Source organism: Primulina tabacum, chromosome 11, assembly GCF_025594145.1.
Source record: "Primulina tabacum isolate GXHZ01 chromosome 11, ASM2559414v2, whole genome shotgun sequence".
Lineage (NCBI taxonomy): Eukaryota > Viridiplantae > Streptophyta > Magnoliopsida > Lamiales > Gesneriaceae > Primulina > Primulina tabacum.
In genome coordinates, this window is record NC_134560.1 from 5,617,761 (window position 1) to 5,640,301 (window position 22,541).

At 35.1% G+C, this 22,541-nt stretch overlaps 3 protein-coding genes across 10 annotated transcripts; 1 reads left to right on the forward strand and 2 right to left on the reverse strand.

The window, feature by feature from the left end:
• Nucleotides 1-683: 683 nt before the first annotated feature.
• On the reverse strand, nucleotides 684-8,491 carry LOC142518011 (rab GTPase-activating protein 22-like). Of its 4 annotated transcripts, none has more exons than XR_012813452.1 (11): nucleotides 8,371-8,491; nucleotides 7,850-8,085; nucleotides 6,676-6,774; nucleotides 5,336-5,439; nucleotides 3,897-4,711; nucleotides 3,673-3,795; nucleotides 3,484-3,572; nucleotides 3,205-3,405; nucleotides 2,437-2,833; nucleotides 1,773-1,856; nucleotides 684-854 (listed from the first exon to the last, which is right to left on the reverse strand). XR_012813452.1 is itself a non-coding variant. In XM_075620587.1 (11 exons), exons 2-11 carry the CDS (start codon nucleotides 8,018-8,020, stop codon nucleotides 816-818), a joined length of 2,076 nt encoding a protein of 691 aa, XP_075476702.1. In that variant the 5' UTR covers nucleotides 8,021-8,085; nucleotides 8,371-8,491; the 3' UTR covers nucleotides 684-815. The 4 variants fall into 4 exon arrangements, 3 of the variants coding, with proteins under 3 accessions (XP_075476702.1, XP_075476701.1, XP_075476700.1); XM_075620587.1 differs by having other exon boundaries at nucleotides 2,441-2,833; nucleotides 7,892-8,085; XM_075620586.1 differs by having other exon boundaries at nucleotides 2,441-2,833; nucleotides 7,880-8,085.
• A 563-nt stretch (nucleotides 8,492-9,054) lies between these two features.
• Nucleotides 9,055-14,395, reverse strand: LOC142517852 (putative GPI-anchored protein At1g61900). Of its 5 annotated transcripts, XR_012813406.1 has the most exons (10): nucleotides 14,074-14,395; nucleotides 13,904-13,968; nucleotides 13,458-13,580; nucleotides 12,037-12,891; nucleotides 11,133-11,378; nucleotides 11,025-11,039; nucleotides 9,964-10,110; nucleotides 9,682-9,729; nucleotides 9,290-9,450; nucleotides 9,055-9,201 (listed from the first exon to the last, which is right to left on the reverse strand). XR_012813406.1 is itself a non-coding variant. In XM_075620338.1 (9 exons), exons 3-9 carry the CDS (start codon nucleotides 13,489-13,491, stop codon nucleotides 9,377-9,379), a joined length of 1,419 nt encoding a protein of 472 aa, XP_075476453.1. In that variant the 5' UTR covers nucleotides 13,492-13,580; nucleotides 13,904-13,968; nucleotides 14,074-14,395; the 3' UTR covers nucleotides 9,084-9,376. The 5 variants fall into 5 exon arrangements, 3 of the variants coding, with proteins under 3 accessions (XP_075476454.1, XP_075476453.1, XP_075476455.1); XM_075620338.1 differs by having other exon boundaries at nucleotides 9,084-9,450; XM_075620340.1 differs by having other exon boundaries at nucleotides 9,087-9,450; nucleotides 9,964-10,104.
• Nucleotides 14,396-15,116: 721 nt separating this feature from the next.
• Nucleotides 15,117-22,396, forward strand: LOC142518799 (uncharacterized). The gene is made up of 10 exons (XM_075621612.1): nucleotides 15,117-15,285; nucleotides 16,308-16,458; nucleotides 16,544-16,718; nucleotides 18,486-18,556; nucleotides 19,131-19,268; nucleotides 19,358-19,449; nucleotides 20,458-20,729; nucleotides 21,395-21,480; nucleotides 21,585-21,686; nucleotides 21,951-22,396. The coding sequence occupies exons 1-10, from the start codon at nucleotides 15,173-15,175 to the stop codon at nucleotides 22,110-22,112; spliced, it is 1,362 nt and encodes a 453-aa protein (XP_075477727.1). The 5' UTR covers nucleotides 15,117-15,172; the 3' UTR covers nucleotides 22,113-22,396.
• Nucleotides 22,397-22,541: the final 145 nt, after the last annotated feature.

Consider the following 22,541-nt stretch of genomic DNA (forward strand, 5'->3'; position numbering starts at 1 on the left):
AACTAGGAGGAAATATGTTTCACAAGAAATTTGTACCAATTTTGGTACGTAATAGGCTTATAGTAATGTAAATATTACAAAGCCAACATATAAACCGCTCACAAACTTTGTAAAAATTTAACTTAAAATATAAAGGTATCAAAATTTCAACAGCTTAACATCACTGTGCTTTCCGCCAACCACTTAAGAGACGACTCCATATCTGAATTATCAAAAGAGAAATTTGCAATTCGGGGAAAAGTATCATCCATATGTTCAAAAACAATATATAGATCAGTTTTTTACTAAAATTCTATTTTTTTTCCTTTAATATAGCCTACACTCGCTAGAATTTCAAAAATAACTTTTGTTGCATCCAACATGGTTAAAAAATCCTGTTGTCAATGGTGTCAGAAACAATATCCAGTTTTCCTCTTTAATTTAATAGTCAAGTGCTTAAATATTGCAAGATGATGTTTTAATTAAATCAACATATTTAAAATAGTTATCCTATTGCCAATGGTTTTCTCAATTACATGATTGCAAGATATACTGACATCTCTGATGCACTTCTTTTAAACACCATATTTTCGCTAACTGGCAAAACAAGATTTCGAGGTTTTAGTGATGACAATAAGAGTTTAATACCTTTTAAAAGAGTACTCACATATGCCTTGGAGGCACAGACGGAAGAATGATTTCCATTTATGCCACCAAAAGTCAAGTTTATGTTCACAAAATAGTTCCCACCAAGATACAGAACCTCAAGTAATCAGCAGCATCTCCGAGTGGCAAGGAAAGTGATTCTAATCTTGTTATACAGCTATGACCCAGATTTAACTGTTATTCTGAGGCGCTGGACCCTTCTTGATTAGCTGTAAAAGGATACAACCTTTTGGCTCAGAGATGAAAGAAAGACCGAAAACTAAATGGTAACATCTCAAATACTAGCCAAGTATCTGGGGTTAAAGTAGTGGTTCCTTTAATTTCTCAAAATTCTTATTTAAGTTTTTAATTAATGAAGAATGTGTGACATGATATAGGAGTGAGAACATAAATTATTTAGGAGTCCAGGAGTTTAAAAAAATTCAAAAAATAGGCATTTTAGGATGAACAAAGCAAGAGGCCCAGGGCCAAACAGGCGGCTAACAAAAGCAGATTTTAGAAGAAAAATCACATTCTCGACAAAGAAAGCAGGATCTCAGTAGAACATTCCTAGCCGAATAGGTTGGTGGACATATATGTGTCGCGTCCACGAGGGAACATATCAGAAAATGCTAGTTTTTTACTTTTTTTATTCTTAGGTAACTTCTTCAAAGATTGAGTTTTAAAATTCATAATGGGTTCGTAGCATGACTTAAACTGAGAGTACTATTATATGGAATTGGCAAACGATTTTAAGCTTTAATTGAATTGTATATCTATTATGGGATTTAATTGAGATGTAGCTTGTAATAATAAATAATATCTTATGAGAAATGAATCAAAAAATTAGACACACTTCAAACTTTTTTGGGTTTATATTATCTTATTTCTTAACATCAGATGTGTAATGATAATTAGACACGGATTGATTTACTAATTCAGGTAAGAGAAGCCAAAAAAATAACAAATAGCACTTAACAGTGTATTCCAATGGTTATTTATATATATAAAAATACAATAAGCTCTATGGATTTCAACTAGTAGGTGTTCCAAAGCAAATATGAATGAAAATTATTGTCATAATCATTCCAGATTCAAAAAAAAATATTGCAAGATAGGAAAAGGATAGAGTTAATTTGAAAATTAACCTTGTAAAGGTACTTCTTTCGCAGTTTGATGGCGGTACGTATGCATCTCTTGACTCTGATCTTTAAAATATTATCATTGAATATCTGCAAAATGTATCAGAATATAAGTGTTTTTAGAGAGAAAATATGGAGATGAATGAGCGATCGCATAGAATAGGGATGTTGCACAGTCACAAGCCAATAATGGAATCCAAAAATCAGTTCAGATTCCAGATCAGCAAAACAGAAAACTACAGCATGATACTTATGATAGGAATACACAATCATTCTAAAATCATCTCGAGCAAATAATGGCGATAATCCTACAAAAACAGACCTTTTGGGTCTAACCTCTCTAACAAATGTAAAAGAAATTAGTTTAAAAATGCAGCATGGGACTAAAGATTTGTAAATGGGCTAGTGAATACGTTTATGGAATTTAGCTAATCAAACTATATAGGCCAACAACCTCTAACCAAGTATTTTATAAGTATAAATGAGAGGAAAAAAGATGCCCTCAATCTTAATATCAGGAAAATTATGTCAACTCTTTTTACTATCATGAATCATGCATAAGTTTAGCTAAGCAAGTATGAGGAAAAACCAAAATATCAGTTTCGATACATAATCAAAAATCGGTACTCAAAAATTGCAGTACTGGTTCAGACAACAAACTATAATCCACCTGCCTTTATTAGGTCATCAATTGAATGTGTTTCTCTGATAATTTTCTGACGATTCGTAATGAGAATGGCAGCTACACAAAAAACAGGCAATTCGTCACCACTTCTTGCCGATGATATAACCGTATGAATCTGCAAGCGGTCATTCTTTGACCAGAAAGATTTTGTCAATCCACAAAATGGTCTAACTGATGTAGATCTCATTCCGGTGCTGTCGGAGATGGAGCATTCCACACCAGGTTTTGTTGGAGAACTCTTTGGAACACCACCATTACTATCAATGCTTTCTTCTCCCAATTCAGCCTCTGCTTCCTTGGGTAACTGAATAGCCAATAGTTCTGGACAGTTCTCATCCAGATGACAGGTAAAAGATGGATCGAAATCAGCCGCCCATATCATCTTAAGTTTTAAATCCAACGGGAAAAAAATCAACATAAGAAATAGTCGATATTTCTGATTATATTAGTCAGTCAACAAGAAGTCATGAGGTAAAAGCGTAGACAACTTCGTATCTGCAGCTGAAACCGTGTGATTACTCTTCTAATATACCCTTGATTCAGAGAAATTAGATTATTTCGCAACTTTTTCAGCGAACATTTTGCTTTCAATAGTTAGCATACTTACCTTAACTGTAGCTATAATGACTGCCTCTTAACCTATGCTACAATGAAACTATTGAAATACCGGAGCCTGGATTACAGAACTAACTCAGTAGAAAGTATTTGTCATAGATTGGCTAAAAAATAATAAGATCAATTTACAGCACAAACCTCCCACATACAAAGAGCTTCAGTGAAAGTTAACTCCCTGCGAAAGAGAACCAGCAGCATACGGAAGGCAAAATGAAGGCTTTCAGCACCTATTTCTGCTAGGTGAGAGAACATCTCCCTATCCGTAAGTTCCAATACATGCCAGAGTACTTGCAACTGCTTCATGACACCAGTTGGCCCTTCCATCTTAAAGTTTTCGCGCTGAAGAGTTACAGATATTGAGTTTTAGCAACTCAAATTACAAAGGTCGGCAAAACCCAGATTTATATGCACACATACCATTCTCCTCAAAAGCATCTCAAAACACCAAAAGGCATCAGCATTATCCTCAAAAAGAACAACAAAGGGAGACAATAAATCACTCATACCTGCACGTTCAATAAAATCCAACATCAATGTCCATGCCAATGCCATCAGCGAGACACACAATAATCGGACAAAGTTTCATAACAAAAGAAAAGGTACAACCTTGGCAATATCCAGTTTCAGGATCAACCCAGGCACAGACAGCAAGAATATCTGACATGCGAGCCAAATTTTTTGTGTCCTCATAGAACTCGAGATGATTATCCGTTCTGACCACATCAACAACTGCAAATAAAATGTACTTTTACCATAGTAATAAGATACAAAACATGTCAATCATGAAACGAGTTCACATAATTGTTGTGTAAAAAGAATCACTAGTTCACCTATTCGGTGCAGCGTCCAAAGCCAATCAGATACTCTGTCTTCACTGGCTGCCTGTGCTTGAGATGTGGTTCCATTTGTGATTGGTGTTTCAGGTGCATCTGATATTCTAAGGCTGTCAAGCATCTCTATCTCTCTTTCATATTCTGAATTATTTGACCGAGAAAGAGACTCATGAAAATCAAGATGATGACTACTTTCCTTTTTAGCACCAGAAAATTGTGAGACATCGCTAGCTGGAAAAACATCTGTATCCACAACAAGATCTGCATTATTGCTAATCTGAAAACTATGCATATGTTCAACTTCATCTGTCAGTTTATGTCTTGAGGAACAATTATCCTCACATAATCTGAGTCCTTTTCTATCTTTCTTATTATTTTCAAATAAATTTGTTACAGGCAAAGCAGGGAAATCCAAGTAACTTCCTTCGTCATATTTTGACCCAGGCGTCTTATATACACATTGGGGACTGCAGTTGCATGGATCTGGAGAACATAGAAGACCAGAGGAATCATATGCACCTCCCATGGTGCTTCCTCGCATACTTACAAGGTAACCAGAATCACTTGAGCTTTCTTTGCAACATGAATATGATTTATCTCTAGATCTGCTATCCAAAAAACCGTTACTGTCTTTTTTGCTTGCACTAGTTTCAGAAATTCGTCCAATTTGAACTTCAGCATCCCTTCTCCCTTCATCTTTCAAACTTGCCCTCATGTCCATAACTTTAGATCCTACAACATAGGCTAGACAACCAGTTCCTACGCTAGAGTGCATCATTTGGCATTGCCTAATAAGATCTTGGTAGCGTTCCCTGCAGCAGTTAATCAATTTGCAATGACTCATTAGATCAATAATTCAAAAACAAATGTATTTTCTAAAGAAAGTGCACAAGGAGTATCCACTTAGTGAACGAAATCGAAATTTAAAAGAAAAGACAACAAACAAAAGCCTAATAAGGATAAAGTTAAAAAACATTCTGATCAAAGAAATCAAAACCTACTCATTCATACCCTTCAAATTTCATCTCCCTCAAGCACTAAACGTAAACTGACTATGGATACTGGCAACCACCCAGTACTATCAAGACATCCTATGTGATGCAGAGTCGGAGCATTTGGCTGATTTTGTAATCCTACGGACCTCGCCAAAAAATTTAGTGGCCTAAAAAGAAGCTTGACTTGGACATGTCACCGTCCCCGTGACCAGCCCCAGCCCCAGCCCAAGCCCACTCTTTGCAACAACAAAGATTATTTTTATTTGTTCAACTAGCTACAACAAGATTTTTATAACACTGCATGCTATATCAACAGCAAACAACAGATGACTGGAACTCATAAACCAGGTTATATCAAGGTTAATTTCAGGCAGAGGAACCACAACAAGAGGATAGAATCTTTCCAATAGTAGATACGAATAGAATGGCCGAGTCCATTACCTCCTGGCTGTCCTTAATTGCCTTCGATATTCGGTAGTGCTACTCAAAGCATAACAGCCCAAAAGAAATTCCCAGACTTCTGCCCTTATGGATGGATCAACACCCTGATATGCAAAAGAAGTTTTAATTTTAACTGTCATACTTGAGTTGTTTTTCTGTACTGTGGATAGGATAAAAAACCTTTTTCCTCACTATTAAGAAAATATATTGTGGTTAAATTTTTCGTCACACAAAAGAACCTATAAATGTACCAAAGTCCAAACAACTACATCATAACAATCAGCAAAGTATACCAAGAATAAAAAACAGATCCGCCTTATCTGGTTCTACGAGTGCATTAAGTAGACAAAACCATACAAAAAAGCACGTGCAATTTTATGAAAATATGATAAGTTCGACATATCCCAGAAAAAAATTTAAAAAATAGCCGGTTATTACCATATCGTAGATTCTACGTTTTAACCGTTGATGACACAAAGGGCAAGTGTGCTTATCATCTAGATGCCGAGATGGATAAAGAGAAGTATGCCAAGAAAATAGCATTTGGTACTCTATGTTATTGGTATTCTCCAGCTTCCTTAATACTAATCATTAGAGCACATACGTTATATTTTCGTAGTATCTTATGTGCAGAATGAATTGCTAATAGTTCTTTTAAAATTAGAATTTAATATAATTTACTAATAATTAATAAAATGAAAACTCATAAATTACGTAATACATTAATAATTTCAAAACTATTAATATTCCATTGATAATTAAAGAAAAGGGTAATTTAGGGAACTTATAAAAAAAAAAAAGAAGCACAAGACCAATCGATAATTACTCTACACCCTTCTTACTTAACCATATAGTATAAATATTTCATCATTCATATGAGCGTAATGTAAAATAAAACAAGCAGAAACTTTAAAATAAATTTCAAAATATATTAATTGCGTGTGCAACTGTAAAGAACTTGGGGCCCAAAATAAGGATGCCAACGACTAGGTATCACAAAATAGCCTCTATAATGTAGCTTGATTACAATGCCTGCTTCATTTGTTGACCACTTTATGTTAAAGACAAACATTGTCAAGCACGCAGAAAAATATATTGGAGACGAGAAAATCATATTATGATCCACTACAGGAGAACCACAAAGAGTTGAGCGATCAAGCAATGACTGCATCAAGTAAAAGCAGTGAATAATAAATAAGCATGAAGAGTGAGAAAGCAGTGATTATACCAATGATAAAAGAGTTAATGCAGTAACTATGCAAAGCAGAACTTAAATATTTGTCATAAGAGAACCAAGAAAATCAAAATATAAAATACAAACTTGCAATTAAAGCATGTACCCCCAAAATAATTGATTTAAGCACTCTCTGGAAACCCAAAATCTTTCCATCACCATCAAAAGCCGCCTGCCACTTATCTGGCTTAAGCATTTTGCTTATCTGTGGATCAAAACAAGGAGAAAAAGTTTGATAATTTCAAACATTCTAAATATCTATTTTAAGAAATTTCTTTCAGTACAGAAATAAGTTTTATGAAATTATAACGTCCTAAAGATCTATCCAAATATTTCATTCGGTTGCAAAAGACAAAACATGCTTAAGCAAACTTCAAACCCCGCTCCAATATATCTTTGAATTATTTAGCATTTGATATCGGTAACAATTCAGAATTGGCCCAGCCATTTTAGCTGGAGATCAATATTCGACAGAAGTAGCACTCACATAATGAAGACACCAAGATAAGCATCCAATGATTAATAAAAGGTTACAAACAGAATCTGTACAAAACAAAAGTAGTAACTTGTTTATTTTCTCAAGAATTATCTTCACTTGTCCATCCAGATTCTACTTCATAATTCCTTTAACATTGTATTTGTATAATTTAGTCAAGAAAAAACTTAAGTAATACTCCTAAGGCCATTCATTGACTTCTTTCAATTTATCAGCTTGTAAAGCAGCAATCACGCATAAGTAGAATAATACTCATGGGGTAAAGAGCCAACTCCCACCCCAACATCCACCTACCAAGGTGCAGATAAAATAAAAAATAAATGAACTTTTATACCTAATTTCTCTAAAAACAAACTTTGTCCAAACCCCACTCCCCCCAATAAAAAATGGGTATTGCTTCTTTCCCTAATCCTATACTATCACCTCCCATGTCCTACTTCATCACCCCACCCCCATCCGATTTTGCCTCGCTCCAGAGTTCAATATAGTCCCTCCAGTGCCCCAAAAAGAGAACTAACACACAAACAAGTGCATGCGTGCAGAACAATGAGATTTATGGGCCAATAGCCTATTATGTTGACTGCACAACTTTTTAAAAGCGTAGAGTTAGAAAGATACATAGCATTAACATGCATACTACATATTTCACATGTTTTTTAAAAACAATAATCGAGATGTATGTATAGTCCCATTCAAAGAGAAGATAGATAAAGAATTCACAACTTTTAACATATAATCACTTGAACAGGCATTAAATAGATATCTGATAGATGGGAGGAAGTACCAAAAAAAGGGAGGAGCTGAGGTTTCTTACTGCTATCACAACCTTTATTTGTGGTTGATGAAGACAAGGTTCCCCGATATCGCGAACAATTGAGCTCACTCTCTGCAAATTCACAGCTCCTCCATTTCCACATTTCCATTGTTTCTCGTCACCGAAAAAAGACATCACCATTCACCAAAACCCCGACACGCCACTTTCATTACACACAGATATCCAATCCATCGGCCGCTCACTCTCTGTATACAATCTCAAAAATCAGTTAACTCATTCACAAATACCAAGAGCACATCAGTACGATAAAACCTCGCAAACAACAAAATTTCATAAGAATAGAAATCAAACATCTGATTTCGATAGCAAAAACAAATCGACAAACAAAATTGGCATCAGATATCAAACATCCAATGTTGAATACGAGGATTCCGATTATGCTCAGCTGCTTCTGAGACAAACAAATCTGGAGGAAATTCAAGGGATACTCATTAGACCGAGAACGAGCAGGGGAAGGAAACACAATGTACCTGAAGGGCCAAAGCGATCTCCGATGAACAGAGATCAGACGATGTATGAACTGAGAAGCCATTAACCCACGAAGACCGTTTGATTTTTTCTTTTTCGTTCCTCGAGTATTTTATTTTTTTTTTCCTTCCTTTTTTAAGCAAGTAATTAATAATTAATTGTTATGACTTGTTTGGCTTTTTCCTGCCTGAAATTTGGTGTGTATCGTAGTGATTATTGTTGTAATATCATATCAGATTTATGTCGTATGATAGATCATGTCAAATACAGGAAAAAAAAATTGTATTTAATTCATGGTATAATTGCATTTTCCATTCTTACCTTTTTCTTTTTGTTGATTTTTTATTCCTAAGAAAATTGCAATTTAAATTCGGAATATTTACAATTTTTATTTTTATGTGGTCAAATATGAAATAATCATTTCAACATGTTATCTAAGTTTTTTTTTTTGCTTGGTTCTTTTGAACATGACGTTAATATAAGACTGATGTGCTGTTTATATGAAACTGAATCTCACATCTGTAACAGTAACATCACATGAAAAGTTTTACGAAAATGACGAGAAATGCTAAACTTTGAAAAATAAAAGAGTAAAAATCAATTTTTAAAATATAAATAACCAAAATTGTATTCATTTTCCCTTGCTTTATTTAGCAAAAGAAAGATGTTTATTCCATCAACTATTTTCCATTTCAAAATCACCAATGTTCTTCCAATATTCTATATCAGTGTGCGTGTGTATTATATACGCAGGAATTTCCTGAAAATTATATTATGCACCATGACCATCATAAGGTCTATCATCTTCCCAGCGAAAACCACATTCTCCAATCCTTCAAATTACACAAAACATCATTAAATAAATAAATAAAATTAACATTAAAAAAGAACCCCCAAAAAAAAAAGATAGATACGATATACATGATCGATGCCCGAATATACACGGAAGCAGCGACAGTTCCTCGGTAACTCTAAACCACCCCTACAATTCTCAGCTAAGCAATCCCTCTAGAGCAGTAATTTACTGATAACAAAAGTCCAAAAAATGGGTACAAGTAGATTCACCCCACCGCCATGCCAACCTGCATCACAGGACAATGAAGCCGTCGCTTTCAAAAAATGAAAGAATAACTACTTGATAGATTACAGTATACTTCATTGAGCAAGTAATTGCCACTCGATGAGTGAGTGGCGCACAAGCTCGAATAACTGAGCCTGTGTGTGTGCTTGAAAAATTATAAATTCTCGGTTAAAGCTCGATTTGTTTACATAACATATAAACTAAATGTCTCATGCTCAACAGAATCACGCACCAGGATTACCCAAAGTCTCTGATGTAGGTAGAGCTGGCAACGACATTTCTGAATTCAAGCAGAACTATTTAGAACATAGTCTTTTTAACAAATTATCACAGCAAGGAAGAAATTAGCAATCCTTTCTGCACTACAGTTGGTGTGACATAAACTGAGAGCATTGACACAGTTGGATCGTGCCGAACTTACATGATCCAAAAATAATCAACGCGATCAGAATATATATAACTGGGTGCAGCATCGAAAGAGCCCAAAAAATTGAGAGCTTCTAAAACTAATTACCTGGGGCACAAAGAGATATTGTTGTGACTGATGATGATGATGGCCATGGAGCTGCAATATTGTCAGTTAAATCACAAGTAAAGCTGAAACCTGTTGAATTATCATACACCATATTTGCCGGTAAGCTCCCAAGTAAGCATCCTGCATCTTGCAAGAGAAAATTCAGTCAAAATTGGTCATGTAGCTGTCCCATTGATTGCTAAAGATGAATTGTTAACAAAGTTGTCACATTGCTAAAGAAGTTCCAGAATTACATGTTTCTCTTAGAACTAAAACCTTCGGAATTCGAGAATAAGACTTAAATTTCCCGTCACATACAAACTGAAAGGCCTACAACTGGCACCGATGTTTGTCAAAAGTATTGACTTGAAAAACAAGAACAATTCCTTTAAAGAAGGACAAGAAGAAGAGCTCAAATAGAAGCCGTGATTGTAGATGATCTATACTCCCTGATTGTGTTTCTTGATAGAATTTGATCTTTTGTCACAAAGAATTTTACCGCAATATCTATATACATTGGAAATTGAAAATTAGATTTCTGAATAATTACAACTGAAGGTGGCAAGAGAAAGACCCTCATTTTCACTTGATTAATCCACCCAAACATTTCCGGTGAAAAAATCTTCTCAGATATACTAATCCCTAAAACTCACGGATTACATAAGCCATCTTTCTCACATTTTTCTAGATAATCATATTATTATATCATAAACCCAAATTGTAATATGTAAAAATTTCATATTTCTTTTATTGAATAATTTTTTACATGATTCGACATTTGCAGTAACAATTCTATTTTCCCAAGACAAAAACAAACCATATAGTTTAATTCTGTGACTCCCAAAATCAAACCAAACAAGCCCTTCGTGTTCTCCCTCCTTTTCCAAATTCCCATCTTCTGATCAGTCCAAATCATAGTATAAAGGAAATAAAGAAGTTGGAGTAAGATAAATAACAAATAGAAACGCATCCAATACCCCAACATAAATACATAGTACATTAACATATGAATGTAAACAAATACAAAAGAACATGTAAAAAAAGCGGGAAGAAAAGAGTACCTTGTTGACCATATACTGCTCCAGCAGAAAAACAAAATAGCAAAACTGATCAGTGAAAAAATGATTTCTCTTGTGAGATTGAACAATAAAAACAAAACAAATTCTGACCTTGGAGACTAAAATCTTTCAGGTCCACATCACAAAGCTCATAAATGTTTGTCATTAGCCCACCTTTTTGCAGCATAGACCCAAACGAAGTCGCACATAATATTGCTTGCCGATTTGTTATCAACATTTGCCGCTGTAACCCCACTATGTAAGAACTCAATGAGCTGCAACATGAAGGGCTTGGGGCAGCGACATTTTTGCATGCGGCAATCACATCGGATGGCTGTTTTAACTCCAAGGGACAAGCTACATTCCAAAAGGCAAATGGTTACAAAACAAGCTTATTCATCAGTAACACAAGATTACAAAACAATCTTTCAACAAATGAATCTCAAAGACTCCACATGCAATTCATAATATATTTAAATCTAGGTTATGCTAGGGAACTTTAGAAGATACAGTTAAAAATCAAATAATATATTCTGAAATTATAATTGAACCTCCCATATATTTTACTGTGTCCCAAACTAATCTATATTTATCCATCCTCTTTGTGGGCATAGTTATGAGGATAGTAATAGTTGCCTAATGCAATGTTTGCTCGCTATATCTTGGGTTTCGAATAGTGTAACAAATTCATAAACTACATGTTGTTGAGTACATGCATATCACAACAAATTCATAAACTACGTGTTGTTGAGTACATGCATATCACAACAAATTCATAAACTGTGTGTTGTTAGGGCACATTTAGTATATGCTGTAATCAATCATGTCAATCTTGACAATACAAAAATACACCAAAGGCAACAGAATAATTAATAAGCAGCGGTTAGTAGTCACACAAATAGCTTGTGATGATTAGCTGTGTGAAGTTGCTGGTGAGAGTGCATATAAAATGACGTCCTTTTGGACATGGTCTAAAGCAAACTTATAAATAAACGTGAAACAGATAATAACAGACCTCTGTTAACCTTGCAGGAGGACAATATTCGGAATGCTTTGTTGGCAGAATCATGAGAAAGTTTCATTGCGACCCATGAATAAACCACCCCTTTGCAATCATTAATCATGTCTCCGTGATCTGGCAGTCCTACTATGTTCTTTTTATCATTCATGAATGACTGCATTCCGGATATCTTAAGTGCGGCCTCCATTATAACGGGCTGACAAATTGGTCTACAGCATTCTTTCAGAGAATCAACTACGCTGCAAGCCTCCAATATTTTACTTGTGTTCACCATTTTCTCAAAATCTGTGATGCCCTTCACAGGACAAGAGCCTCCAGTAAGATTTGAAGATTTTGTTGAGCATATTGTAGGTATCGAACTGTTGGCCCCTCTGCTGGCTAGTATACTGACGATATCTTTAAAACAATCATCAGCAACTGCATTTTGTAAGACTAAATTATCAGAACCGGCACTGTAAAATCCTTGAAATATGTGGAGCAAGCTACTAAACTGTGGGCAGCATATCACATTTCCTACAACTGCTGCTAACGGCTGATTACAGTCAGATGCTGTTATTTCCATGATAGTAGAAATGGCAGAAAAATTTACAGGGCATCTTCCAGTCAAGACTGGATCATACGTATTCGGATGGGTTGGATACATCGGTGGCAAAGATCCAACGGGAAATGAATGGTGTGGGATAACAGCTGGAGATATTTCAATGGGCTCAAAGCTTCCGGTATTCGGTGGGCTAGCTAGCACAGAAACTGAAGAAAAGTGAGTGCCCTCTTCTTCTGCCAGCAGAACCAGAGCATTCTTAAAGCTAGACAACCAGAAAATCAATGGTAATAACCAATGGAGCCAAGAGCCTGCAAACCCATCAAACACGAATCGGAATCAAAACATTAGAAATCATTTTATTTGCATAACTAAACACTAAACAGCTGCTTTAGTAATGTCACAGGCATAGCAGTATCGGTGGAGATAGTGGTAACAATTTAACTAAAATCTTTTTAACCTGTTCAGAAATCCAAGCGACACATTCTGATTGTTTTCCCAACATGGCCAATTATTATTTACCAACACTTTTACACCTTGAAATTCGTAAGAGTCGATTAAGTGACATTAGGCTTTAATACCAATCATAGGATTGATTGTTAGCTGCTTTACAAAACTATACCTAGTAACAATTCAAGCGACACACTTCAATCGCTCTCTTAGCCAGGCAATTATTGCTCCAAATGATATCATAAATGCGTTGTATAATACTTTATTTGACCTTAATCATATAACTTAGCAGAAGTCAACAGTATCATTGCTTTTAGAGGGTATAATTGGAGAATAAGATACACAAACATTTACATGATTCCTTTTCCACGGTATACAGCACATTGCTCATCCAAAAATACAAAAAATAAAGTTCAAGGTAGCTTACCCTTGACATAAATAGCAGTTTTCGAACAATCCATAACACCCCCGAACCATCAGGCAACATGAAAACTAGTGATATTACTCCACATGGCAATACAAAATCAAACTTGATAGGCCGTCAATATACCTATTAAACAAGTTAAACAAGACAACATGTCAAACTTTGATATATGTAAAGGTCATATAGAAATACCCGAAGCATTGCCTCTCACAAAATAAGTACACAATGTCATTTCACACTTCATGCAACCATCTGAAATTCTCGCAGGTTCTTCTTTAATATATTGTCCTATTTACTAATTTTGGAACTTTCATCTACACAACTGAATTCACTGATAACTCAACTGATATTCAACTTAAAAAATTAGTTAAAAGCAAAAAGAAACTGACTATCCGTCGTATCAGTTTGCTAAAAAACGAAGAGGCAAATCTATAATCCATCATCCTTACCCTCTGTTTGGCAACCCGGAGTTTCATAGGATTTGAGGAGATTCGAAATTAGTTGAAAAACCAAGCTGCGACAGGAGATCAAAACAAAACAAACGAGTAAGAATATATAAAGTAGATCTGCAATTACAACACAAAATTAAAAATCCATAACAAATCTAATTTTAATGTACCCAGCAAGAGATGAAGTGTCAATATGCACGAGTGAAAGGTGGGAAAAATTAAGATGTGACTATGGTAGAAGCGGCTGATGCGGAGAAACGGAGGGTGAAGCCTGGAGGCGACGAAGGCGGAGGAACAGTAGACGGCGTCTCTGATATCTGGAATCGAAGAATGAAAGGTGCAACAACAAAAAAAAGTGAGGCACGTGTGATCTTCACCGTACCGGTGGCGGAGGACGGATGTTGGAACCGATGGTGGTCGAGGGGTTTTTCTGGAGTCCTGGACGAGTGAAGGGATAGACTGAATTTTGGGAATTATTGAGTTTTGCAGTCTTGTTTTTTAACAATAATCCAAATAATTATAAGTAAATAAATTAAAAAATTAAATCCTTTCGAAAATATTAATAAATAAAAATTTTAAATGTTTTCTAAGCTGTCGGGCTCTCAAACCTCGGTCGGGTGGCCCATTGAAAACCCGGGCCAGTGGACCCCAGCTCCCTAAAAAAATTTAAAAAAAATCCTAATTATAATACTTTTGATTATTTAAAATCATTATATTGTTTTAATTATTATTATTATTATTATTATTACTACTGAAACATATGAGTTTGATTCTCTTACTAGCGTCTTATCGGATGAATTTGTCGCATAGAGATTGTCCAGTGCAGTTCACCTGACTAACGTGATTTACAGGATACTGTGTTATCCTGAAGTGATCCAGTGTACATCGAAAGTTATGTTGCGGGCTTCCAAGCTATAAAAAAAACATACTTTCACACTTCTTAATTTAATTAAACTGCATTACTTACTCAACACAATGAATGCATTAACATTAGATTTATAATAAAACCTTGACGATAATTATAACTTCTTAAATAATTGCAAAATGGAAAAAATAAAATTATTTTAACTTTCGATCCATAAGCTTTTTTATATTAAAATCATAAAAAATATTATTTCTAATTTACATATGCTTACAACTCCCGGGCCAACAGTGTTGGATGGATCGGGCCAGGCCCTGTGGTGGTTATCCACCTTCTAATTTGACCAACGTTGCTTCGTTGTATTATTCACTTGGGTTTCCATAAACAAGAGAACGAACTGGGAAAGCATGAGGAACAGCAGCAATAGTAACGATCGAGAAGAGGATCGAAACAAAGATTCATCTTCTTTATCTTCCACACTTGATTCCAGATTCAATCAAACTCTCAGAAATGTACAAGGGTATGTATGCATGTAGATTGATTTTGCAGAGTTCAGATCCAGCAATTTATGATAGAATATTCCACGATTTCACTCGGTTAACTTAGTGATCTGCTCAATGACATGCTGTATATGACTGCCCAATCGAACATCTGTTATAAAATTTTCGATGGGTTTGTGGGATTTAAGCTTTAGGTTTGGTGATTGAATGTGGTGAAGTTTTTTGTTCTTATTCAGCTGAATTCACGAGATCGTGGAGTGGGTGACTATGTGTTGGCACCAATTCCGTTTTTCATTGTTTGCTTTAAACTTCGATGGATATATATTTTTTATTCTCGAGTATTTAATGCGATTTCAAGACTAATATTTTTAGCTAGACGGCCACCATTTTGTATCTCTGTATCATAGTTAAATTAGTTATTTAAAATCGAGGGTGCTTGACCCAACAAATCTCGAATCCACCATTACTTTGTCTAGATTATAGTTGCTCTCTGGTGCAAGTTATGAAAGGAGTGAATAGGTGTCCGTCTACTTTATCTCCTTTGAATGGTATTAAAGTTTCCTTCTGTTGGCTCCATCTGCACCCTGTAAACTGTGAAGTTTGCTAAGTGTGAGCTTTTACTTTAGTTGGCTAGCCTGTTTTCAGTAGATATGGTCAATTGATAGTGTTGCGCACTTTCTTTAGGACCTTTTGGATGATTTTCTGTTGTTTCTGTGTCCAGGACGAATTGAATTTAGATGGTCCTGGTGTGATGCACTGTATCATTGATTTGTCCATTGTGCCTTGGCACAATGGTAAATTACGTTTTACTTGTGTATTGTTTTAACTTGCAATATAAATCAATCAATTATCCCACGTTCCCATGGCATAGTTGTTCGCTATGTGTGTACTCTATTATATTCTGATAGATTTTGGCCTCTTTGATCTGAATTACATTAAATAAGCTGTTGTGATACTAACAACGGTTCTATGATACTTTACTACTCTACTTGTTTCATAGACTTTAAAATGTTCGGTACCTTATATATTCTAAGATGCATAGATTGCTTAAGGGTCGGAGTTTCCCTGGTAAAGTATTGATAACGCGGAGATCAGAGCCTTTGGATCAATCAGGTTTTTATTCGCCAAACACCGGCAGAAGATATTCAGATAGTGATTTTGAGCATGGCGAACAAGTGGAGGAATCTAATGAGGTATTATTATCTGTATATTTCCATTTTTTCCTGCCCAAGAAACTTCTTTTTTATTCAACTTTTTAGTTATTATTCATGCATGTAGAATGAACTCCAAAACAGAAACAATACAAATGCTAGTTCATCTGTTAGCCATACAACTCTGGGTAGTGAAACCACATCAAAAGAGATCCAGAAGTCCTCAATGGGAGCCAGAGCTACTGATTCTGCAAGGCTAATGAAGTTCACCAAGGAATTGTCTGGAGTGACCGTAACATTAGGTATTGCAAAATTGATTTTTAGTATTAGTTGTATTTTTAGCCTTTTGTCCTTTTGTAACCTTAGTATAATTAATGATTTATATTGGTATTGCCAGTTATGTGGTCATACTGTTCCTAAATTTTGATACTTGAGAATATGGCTTTAGATAAATTAAATATGCAATCTACTCTTGTCCTTTTGATTTGAATAGAAAAATGTTTTTCAATCATAGACTTTTAGTCTGATGTCTATATGGCCTCTTTTCAATAAATTTATGTGCTCCACAGAAACATGACCAGTCAATTGAACTAAATATAGTTAATAGTTACTCCTGCTGATATATTCTTTACATGTTCCACCTTTTGATTTTTATTTGCAGCATGGTATGAGTCTGGATTGGTTAAAAATTATTAAGCTAAATGTTTGTGAATGAACAGATTAAGTGCAGATGCTGTTGAATCTTCATTTTGGTATTGCTTTCGAATCTTTTTCCTAAAATTCAGTTGAAATAAAGATTCTTTGAGGCACGTTGCATGCAATGCTTTAGCTCTATCACAAAGCATATATGTAAGCAAATGTATGGGCATTCATACACTGACAAGTTTTCCTTTAAATGCACATCAAACTCTAGTTATAGTAACTCAATTATTTATTTGAAATGATTTTCTGATGTCCAATTCTTTGGAACATCGCTCAATGCTTGTACCGATTTCTGCTTATCAATCGGATCTCGGACGGGATTTGGGGAGGAGAGGCAGAATTTTTTGGGATGTGGTGGTTCACTGTTTGAGTCGGTCCCTGTGGATGGAGAGGAATAGGAGAACTTTTGAAGATCAAGAAAACTCGATTGAGGAGTATTAAGACAAGATTAAATTCAGAGCTTCATGCCGGAGTTACAGGAATATAGAGTTCAAATTGTTATCGGTCGCAGATCTATATAAGAATTGGGGTCTAGTATTATGTTAATCTATTTTAACTATGGATCTCGCTTCGCTTTATGCGGACCTCAGTGTTCGCTTTTTGTAATTAATTTTATTTATCAATATAATATCGTTTCTTATAAAAAAAATCTGCTTATAAGTCAGTCTTATGCTAAACATTTCTTGAAGTCACTTTAGGCAGTGTTAAAGGCCGTCTGAGTTGTGATGTAGAACGAGTATTATCGATGTGATAATCGAATGTTAATTGGGAACATTGTACGACGTGGAAATACTGGTAATGGAATGAGTTTTGACAATGGAAGGACCCAATAAAGGAAAGACTGGGACTTGATTTAGACTGCATCTGTCATATGGAAAGAAGTAGCTACTGCATGTCCGAGCTGAATTAGATAAGGATTGATATCTCATTTTGAAGAAGTCAAAGCTTACATTCTTCACTAATTTTGGACATTGGGCCATCATAACTATTGGACTCATATTGCTAAGATATTTCTTGTACATTGTTGGACATTTTGTCATTTGGCCCTTGTCTGATAGCAGATGGGAGATTAAGTTGACTATGGGATTTGGAGGTGCTGCTTATAGATGCATCTATAATATTCCGTGAATTTTTTATATCTATTTTATTTTTCTTACTTATGACATAAAATTATTTATCTGTAACATGCGGTCTTCCAGATAACAATATGAAATATTGGCACCAGCTGATTAAGATCTCTATTGTTGCTTTGGCATTTGGTTCATATTTGGAATTTATGCCATCACAGCTGATATATTATCATAATGTGGAATTTATGCTCTAATTTCCTCTATTCATCAATATCTTAATGTCCCCTCATCTTGCAGAAAAATTGCGTGAATTAGCGTGGAGTGGTGTGCCTCCGTATTTGCGTCCAACTGTATGGAGACTTCTCTTGGTATGCCTAATTTCAAACTGAGTATTTTTCTTTAGATGGGAGCATTATAATATATAGATATATAGATGTAGATGTTAGATTATATTTTTTGAAATTTTTAACCAAATGTCTTTTGAAATATGAACTGCCGCATATTGTCTTCCACATAAATGTAAGTAGTATACGGCCTATTCGGACCGCTTAGGAATAGTTGAGCAACAATAACAGCAATCAGAGAACAGATTAGATTAGGTTTCCTTAGATTTGACTGGTATTTGGGCCTTTTTATTTTTATTAGTAATAATCTGGTATTCATTTCCAGCTCCATTATTTGGTCAGACATTGGTGTGTTTGTCCTTAAAGCTTGATTTTTTAAAATCTACATATGCCAAATACATGACACAGAGCAGTAAATGAGGTTTAGAAACACTGAAAGAGAGAATATAAGTTGACTGGTGTTGATAAAAATGCATTCATGATTATCGAAAAATTAGAATAGATGTCGTCAGATTTCATCGAATGTTGTCACATTCCACAGGTTTTAGAATTTTTACTCAAATATTATCTGTTGAATTAAAAAGTTAACTGACAACAGGGATATGCACCTTCTAATTCAGATAGAAGGGAGGGAATTCTGAGAAGAAAGCGCCTAGAATATCTTGATTGTGTTGCCCAATATTACGATATTCCAGATAGAGAGCGTACAGATGAAGAGATTAACATGCTTCGTCAGGTTTTATAATGTGATTTGTTTTTGCTTGTTATCACTAGTTTGTCATGTGGCCATGTACTTAATTATTACGATTCTTCTATACTTTCCAGATTGCGGTTGATTGTCCCAGGACAGTCCCTGATGTCTCTTTCTTTCAACAAGTAGAAGTTCAAAAGTCATTGGAGCGAATACTGTATACATGGTTAGAAACTTTCTTGGGCACTTGTTGTTTGCTTTTATTTTATATGTTATTTAGAATCTCTCGTTACGTGGGTCCCTCACATAGAAAATATTTAATTAGGGAAGTTGATTAATATGCCATTTCCTTTTTTTAATGAATAATTCTGGAAAAATGGCTGTCTATGAATATCGAATAAAAGTTTGCATAGATGCATCCTAATCCGAAACAACAGCAACATGCTGTGAAAGTACATTCCCTGTCCCAAAAGATAGCAATGATGATGCATAAAGAGTTTGAACAAAATTGCACACAATGCTACACAGTCGGCTCAGTTGACCTTTTTGTGTTTTTAGCCTTGTTTCTATATCTATGCTTGCTTTCCTAATATAATTTTTTTAACCTTAAATCAATTGTTCAAGTGCAAATGCGCGGATAGTTGAGATTAGGGGTCTGAAAGATCCGAATCAAGCCAAATATGCAGAAAATTTGAAGGATTGAATTAGATATAGGCATATAGCTCTAGAAAATTTTAATATTTTTTGCTCGATTTCAGTTTGGATCAAGGTTCAAGTTCGAGTTTGGCTCGAAATATTTGGACATATTCACAAGCTAGAAAATAAAGATACAAAATATTTATTTAATATATAATTATATTATATTTATAAATATTAAAGTAAAGTACGCAAGCAACTCTCAAACAATCAAACAAAATAATCTGGGCTCGGATTAGGCTCAAAAAAAGTTCGAACATGTTCAAGTTCGGCTCGAATTCGATGATTTTTAATACGAATCAAATATTTTTCGAGCCGGCTCGATTTTTTTACACCTCTAGTCAGGTATTTATGCCACCGTGCCTGAAGTAATGACAAAAATATTTTAGTTGCCTTGTTCCTGCACCTTCTCTAAGAATTTTGCAATCATAATCTTTATGAGTCATGCAGTTGGCCTTTACTTTACCCCTTTTTGTTATTTCCCAATGTCTTTATATCCACGTTCATATTTCTTAGTTCTTTTCTTTTCCACTTCCAGGGCTATACGGCATCCCGCAAGTGGTTATGTGCAAGGAATAAATGATCTTGTTACACCTTTCATAGTTGTTTTTTTATCAGAACACTTGGAGGGTAGTGTTGATACTTGGTCGATGACTGCTCTTTCTCCTGAAACAATATCAAATGTAGAAGCTGATTGCTATTGGTGTTTATCAAAGCTTCTTGACAGTATGCACGACCATTACACTTTTGCTCAACCTGGAATTCAGCGACTTGTGTTCAAACTGAAGGAATTGGTTAGAAGGATTGATGGTATGATCTTCACGAATTTAATCATCTTTAGTCTCATTCTCTCTCAAATATGTGTATCATTTAAACAAAACAATCCCTTTTAGATTGTAGTCTTGCCCATATTCCCATGAAATAGAAGCATTTTTCACAATTAGTTAAAAATCCGGTCTTACATTTCTATGCTTACTAAGGAAATATTTGAATTAAATAAATAATCATGTGCTATATTATTTTTGTTCCTGGAAGCCAAAAACTTCGATGCAAAGATGGTCTTGTTCAGCATGGTTTGATAATCTGAATTTTTTTATATATATTAATTAAAAATCTAAATGCATGCTTTGAATTAAGTTTACAGACGAGTAGGTGAAAGTTAATCCATGTGATAGGTTAGTTTTCGCCTATACTAGGTTGAGTGCCATGAGCAATTCACTATTGATGATGTAATTAACAGATGTGGTACGTAAACATTGTTAAACTTTCATGCTTCTCATTCACTAATGAGTTAAAATGTCATTGTGACGTCTAAACTTTTTTTACTGCATGTTTAAATTTCATTGTGATTACCCTAAGTTATATAAAAATTCAGAGTAATGTTTCCATCTCGAAAGCTTCTCTCTATCAGTCTGATGATGGTGCTTCAATTCATTCTTTACCTTCTTGACAAGTTTGTTTTCTGGATGTATTAGAACCTGTTTCGAGGCACATGGAGGAACAGGGTCTTGAATTTCTTCAATTTGCTTTCCGCTGGTTCAATTGCCTTCTTATACGCGAGGTTTAGATGCTAGCATTTCTTTTATTTGATGTGTACTTGGGTTTCTTGTAACCCTTTTATGTCAACTGTGAGTGAGAAAATGAACGGACTTATATGTTTTGTAGATTCCATTTCATCTTGTTACTCGTTTATGGGATACATATCTTGCTGAAGGAGATGCTTTGCCCGATTTCCTCGTCTACATTTTTGCTAGCTTTCTTTTAACGGTGAGCATCTCATGAATTTTTTTTTTTACCTGATTCATGCATTGATATCACAACCTTCTAACCAAACATAATAGTACTTTCATTCTTCCATGCCAATCACCCCTAAATTAAGTCTAGCTATTTTGTAACACACACACACAGGCGCACACACACATCTATATTACCAATAATGTATCCCGTATGCTAGCTGCTGCTACCATGCGCATATTTTTTTCACAATCGATTGCGTTGATACGAGGCATATTGTTACATGTATATCTGCAGTGGTCGGATCAGCTAAGGAAGCTTGAGTTTCAGGAAATGGTGATGTATCTTCAGCACCTTCCAACAGAAAAGTGGAGCCATGTGGAGCTAGAGATGGTGCTTTCACAAGCTTATATGTGGCATACCATGTTCAACAATTCTCCAAGCCATCTAGCTGGTTGACCTGATCTGACCGACACAAACCCACCTGACCTGACGGTGAAATAGTCGACAACCTTCTTGCACCTCAAGTTTATCTTCTCTTTCCTGTGTTTTTAATCATACTTGAGTCCCCATCTTTTGTATTTTGGACGAAATCTTACATTTTTTGGTTCATCTTTTTACTTCGGCAAATTTCGCATCTAAACTAATTTTTGAAACTCACCAGTTGTAAAATAATTATATATGTGGCACATGTATTGGAGATGATGTTGCTTTGCTTGGCTAGCAATATTCTAATTCGTTAATCTCTGACAACAAAGGTACTCGACTCGTTTCCTCATCTCTCTTCTCTTGGGGTTTCTGTTTCAAATGGGGACTTGAATAAAGCCTCACCCAAGAAACAGTTAGCTACTGAGCAAATTGGTAGACAGTACGCAAATAGTATCTAAT

What these genes read in the sequence shown, in the direction of transcription:
- LOC142518011 (XM_075620585.1), bottom strand. Translation starts at nt 8,020, where the DNA reads ATGGTGATGTCTTTTTTCGGTGACGAGAAACAATGGAAATGTGGAAAT. An exon ending in CAATTAAGGACAGCCAGGAG is followed by an intron (nt 4,712 to 5,335) that starts GTAATGGACTCG and finishes TAACTGCTGCAG; the next exon opens with GGAACGCTACCAAGATCTTA. An exon ending in TTGGACGCTGCACCGAATAG is followed by an intron (nt 3,796 to 3,896) that starts GTGAACTAGTGA and finishes TTTTATTTGCAG; the next exon opens with TTGTTGATGTGGTCAGAACG.
- LOC142517852 (XM_075620339.1), bottom strand. Translation starts at nt 13,491, where the DNA reads ATGGATTGTTCGAAAACTGCTATTTATGTCAAGG. An exon ending in AACTGCTATTTATGTCAAGG is followed by an intron (nt 12,892 to 13,457) that starts GTAAGCTACCTT and finishes ATGGGTTTGCAG; the next exon opens with GCTCTTGGCTCCATTGGTTA. An exon ending in AGAGACTTTGGGTAATCCTG is followed by an intron (nt 9,451 to 9,681) that starts GTGCGTGATTCT and finishes CCTGTGATGCAG; the next exon opens with GTTGGCATGGCGGTGGGGTG.
- LOC142518799 (XM_075621612.1), top strand. Translation starts at nt 15,173, where the DNA reads ATGAGGAACAGCAGCAATAGTAACGATCGAGAAGAGGATCGAAACAAA. An exon ending in ACTCTCAGAAATGTACAAGG is followed by an intron (nt 15,286 to 16,307) that starts GTATGTATGCAT and finishes TAAGATGCATAG; the next exon opens with ATTGCTTAAGGGTCGGAGTT. An exon ending in TGGAGTGACCGTAACATTAG is followed by an intron (nt 16,719 to 18,485) that starts GTATTGCAAAAT and finishes CTCATCTTGCAG; the next exon opens with AAAAATTGCGTGAATTAGCG.